Source organism: Geospiza fortis, unplaced genomic scaffold (assembly GCF_000277835.1).
Source record: "Geospiza fortis unplaced genomic scaffold, GeoFor_1.0 scaffold601, whole genome shotgun sequence".
NCBI lineage: Eukaryota > Metazoa > Chordata > Aves > Passeriformes > Thraupidae > Geospiza > Geospiza fortis.
Window position 1 is genome coordinate 136,160 of NW_005054566.1, and position 2,991 is coordinate 139,150.

Consider the following 2,991-nt stretch of genomic DNA (forward strand, 5'->3'; position numbering starts at 1 on the left):
GGTTTCTGTGAGCGGTAAATATGTAAATCCATCTGTGGCACTGCATTCTTGTCTGCAGTACAATGGGAGTATTCCTTTGGAACTGCTCATTAGCTGCATTCTCCAGCTAATTCCTGTAAAAAACGTTTGCTTGCAGGAGCAATTCACAGCCATGAGGGACCTGTACATGAAGAATGGGCAGGGGTTTGCACTAGTATATTCTATCACAGCACAGTCCACGTTCAACGACCTCCAGGACCTGCGGGAACAGATCCTACGGGTGAAGGACACTGAGGATGTGAGTAGAACATGGTTGGGTTCCCTTCTGCAAGTGCTTAAGGAGCTTTGCTCCCAAACCACCACAGCCTGGGTGTTTACATACAAAGCTTCTTTCAGAGGATCTCCTTGGGGAGTGCTGAGGGAGTTTTCAGAGCCTTGCAGCTTTCAGTGGTGGTGTTTGAGGCACAGCACCTGCTAAGGGGCATCCCAAAATCTGATTTTCCCGTGTCCTGGAAGCCACAGTCTTTTGGAATGCTGGGAGTTGATTGAAAGCAGCATGACTTCACTTTTTCTCCTTTAAACTCCTTTCCAGGATTTGCAATTTTCTTTCTCTGTGCTTTAGCTGTGCTTCATTTCCCTCAGAGTTAGGGGCAGTCGTGGTGAGGATGTTCCCAGGGGCAGTCAATCGTGGTGAGGATGTTCCCAGTAGCTCTGCAGCTCTCTGGCACTGGGGACTGGCAGGGCTGGTTCCAGAGGTGGGAAGGGGAAGTTCAAAGCTGTGGCAAAATCTGTCCCCCAAGGAGGTCACACAGTGCGTGAGCGAAACCATCAGGGGCCTGACAGAGCCTTGGGCTGTTTTGGGTGTTTGGAGCTCTTTTAAAGTAAGGACAGATCAGCTGTGGGGGGTTTGGGGTGTGACAGAAGATGTGCCAGGCTCAGGTGAGGGTGGCTCTGTCCCCTGGCTCGTGGTCCTGTGCTGTTCCCTGGCTGCAGTGGCCCTGGGCCCTCCTTGCTTTAACAAGCTGAGCTTTTATTGGTGCAAAACTGCTTTTTATTGGTGCAAAACTGCTTTTGTTGGTGCAAAACTGCTTTTTATTGGTGCAAAACTGCTTTTGTTGGTGCAAAACTGCTTTTCCTTGGGGCAGGGATTACTGTGGGGTGAATCCCTGCTGCAGGAGCCTGAGCTGGGCTTGGCTGGCTCACAGGGGAATTTGTGCCCTGAGCTGGGCAGGTTCATCCCCAGCAGACACTGCTGCTTTCCCTTGGGCCTCAGGAGCTGAGGGCATGGGTAAAATGCGTTTATTTGCTGTGTGTGTTCCTGTTGACGCCAAGCTTGAGAACCTCTTGAACGTTTAAGCTGCATTTTCCTGAGTTAGGAAATGTTCTCCTTTCTGTCTTTCACACCAGAACATGTCTAAAGTCCCAGTACATCAATCATTACATTATCTGTATCTGGAAGAGTTTAAATTCCAATCTCCTACACCTAACAGCAAATGATCAAAGGTAGTTGCTCACCAAACTCCATTTTTGGATAAACCATTAAGACCTCTGCAATAATCTTACACAGTTTCATGTCTTCAAACCTGTAGTGCTTACTCATCTCAGTATCACTTTTTGCCCTATTATTTCGCATCTTCATACACTTTGGTTTTTTGCTGAACATGTTCATAACACATTTTCATGTTTCAGTATGAGAAATTTTCTCTTAACTGTCTAGAAAACTCTAAAGAACAGGATATTTACAGCTCTGTCTAAGCTGATAGAGCCTGGAGATCTGATTTCAAATGAGCTTTTTCTGCATTTGCTTCATCTGTACTGTGGCTTCAGGTTCCTGATGTAATAAGGAAAATTTATGTCTCAAAAATAAAAATATGATCATTCTCTAATGGGTATGGCTGGGAGTTTTAAGGAGAAAAATTAATCTTGAGTGTAGTTGTGTCAGGAAGAGACCACAAATATTAACACTGAAGCAGATTAAAAACACACAGTGTGTTGTAAATCACCAGATGAACGGGGTAGTGATTTATTGCCCAGCTGGACAGGACTGGGTTTCTGCTCACAGAATGAAATGTTGGAGGAAATGGAGCGGGTGCACTCCCTGATCAGCAGCTCTTGGGGGTTGTTCTGCTTCCCCTGGGTGTGAGGAAGCAGGAAATGGTGCTGGGCTGTGGCACTGCCCTCCTGTGCTGCCCTGCTCCCCGCCGTGCCAGCCAGAGCTGCAGCTGTGCCAGCCCTGGGGCAGCTCCTGGCACCTGCAGGGCACCTGGGCTGCTAGGAGAGATCTTGGCGGTTTGTTCCCTTGCTTGTGGGTTGGAAAGGTCCTCAGAGCTCCTCCATGGGCAGGGACAGCTCCAGTGCCCCAGGGAGCTCCAAGCCTGTCCAGACTGGCCTGGGACACCTCCTTCTGTGCCTGTTGGGGACACCTGGGAGGGCCACAGCTGTGCCAGGCACTGCAGAGGGGCAGAGCCACTTCACCATTGTCTCCTGGTTTTTATTGGGCTCATAGTTCATCCTGCATTTCCCATCCTGCATTTCCCATCCTGCATTTCCCCCCCTGCATTACCCATCCTGCATTTCCCATCCTGCATTTCCCCCCTGCATTTCCCCCCCTGCATTTCCCTGCTCATCCCGAGAGCCGCAGCAGCACAGAGCTCCCTGCACATGACCTTGCTGATGGATTTCTCCCCCTGTTGCTCCTCCCCAGGTTCCCATGATCCTGGTTGGCAATAAATGTGACCTGGAGGAAGAACGAGTCGTGGGCAAAGAGCAGGGGCAGAACTTAGCACGACAGTGGTGTAACTGTGCCTTTCTAGAATCATCTGCAAAGTCGAAAATCAACGTAAATGAGGTGAGCACCTCCTGTTGTGTGTGTTCCCAGCATGAACATGGCATTTTGAACCCTGTGTGTCTGAGCTGGGCATTCCAGGGTGGGCTGGGGAAGGGAACCATGCAGGGTGGCAGCCATGCAGCATCCCAGCCATGCAGCGTGGCAGCCCTGCAGAGTGCCAACCA

At 49.9% G+C, this 2,991-nt stretch overlaps 1 protein-coding gene across 2 annotated transcripts in view; it reads left to right on the top strand.

Annotated features, from left to right (window-relative positions):
• Nucleotides 1–2,991, top strand: part of RAP1A (RAP1A, member of RAS oncogene family) — a 14,248-nt gene that overhangs the window by 7,287 nt on the left and 3,970 nt on the right. For both annotated transcript variants that reach the window (XM_005429668.2, XM_031064176.1), the window contains exons 6-7: nucleotides 137–277; nucleotides 2,684–2,827. In XM_005429668.2, coding sequence (XP_005429725.1) covers nucleotides 137–277; nucleotides 2,684–2,827 — 285 coding nt within the window. The remainder of the gene's footprint in view (nucleotides 1–136; nucleotides 278–2,683; nucleotides 2,828–2,991) is intronic.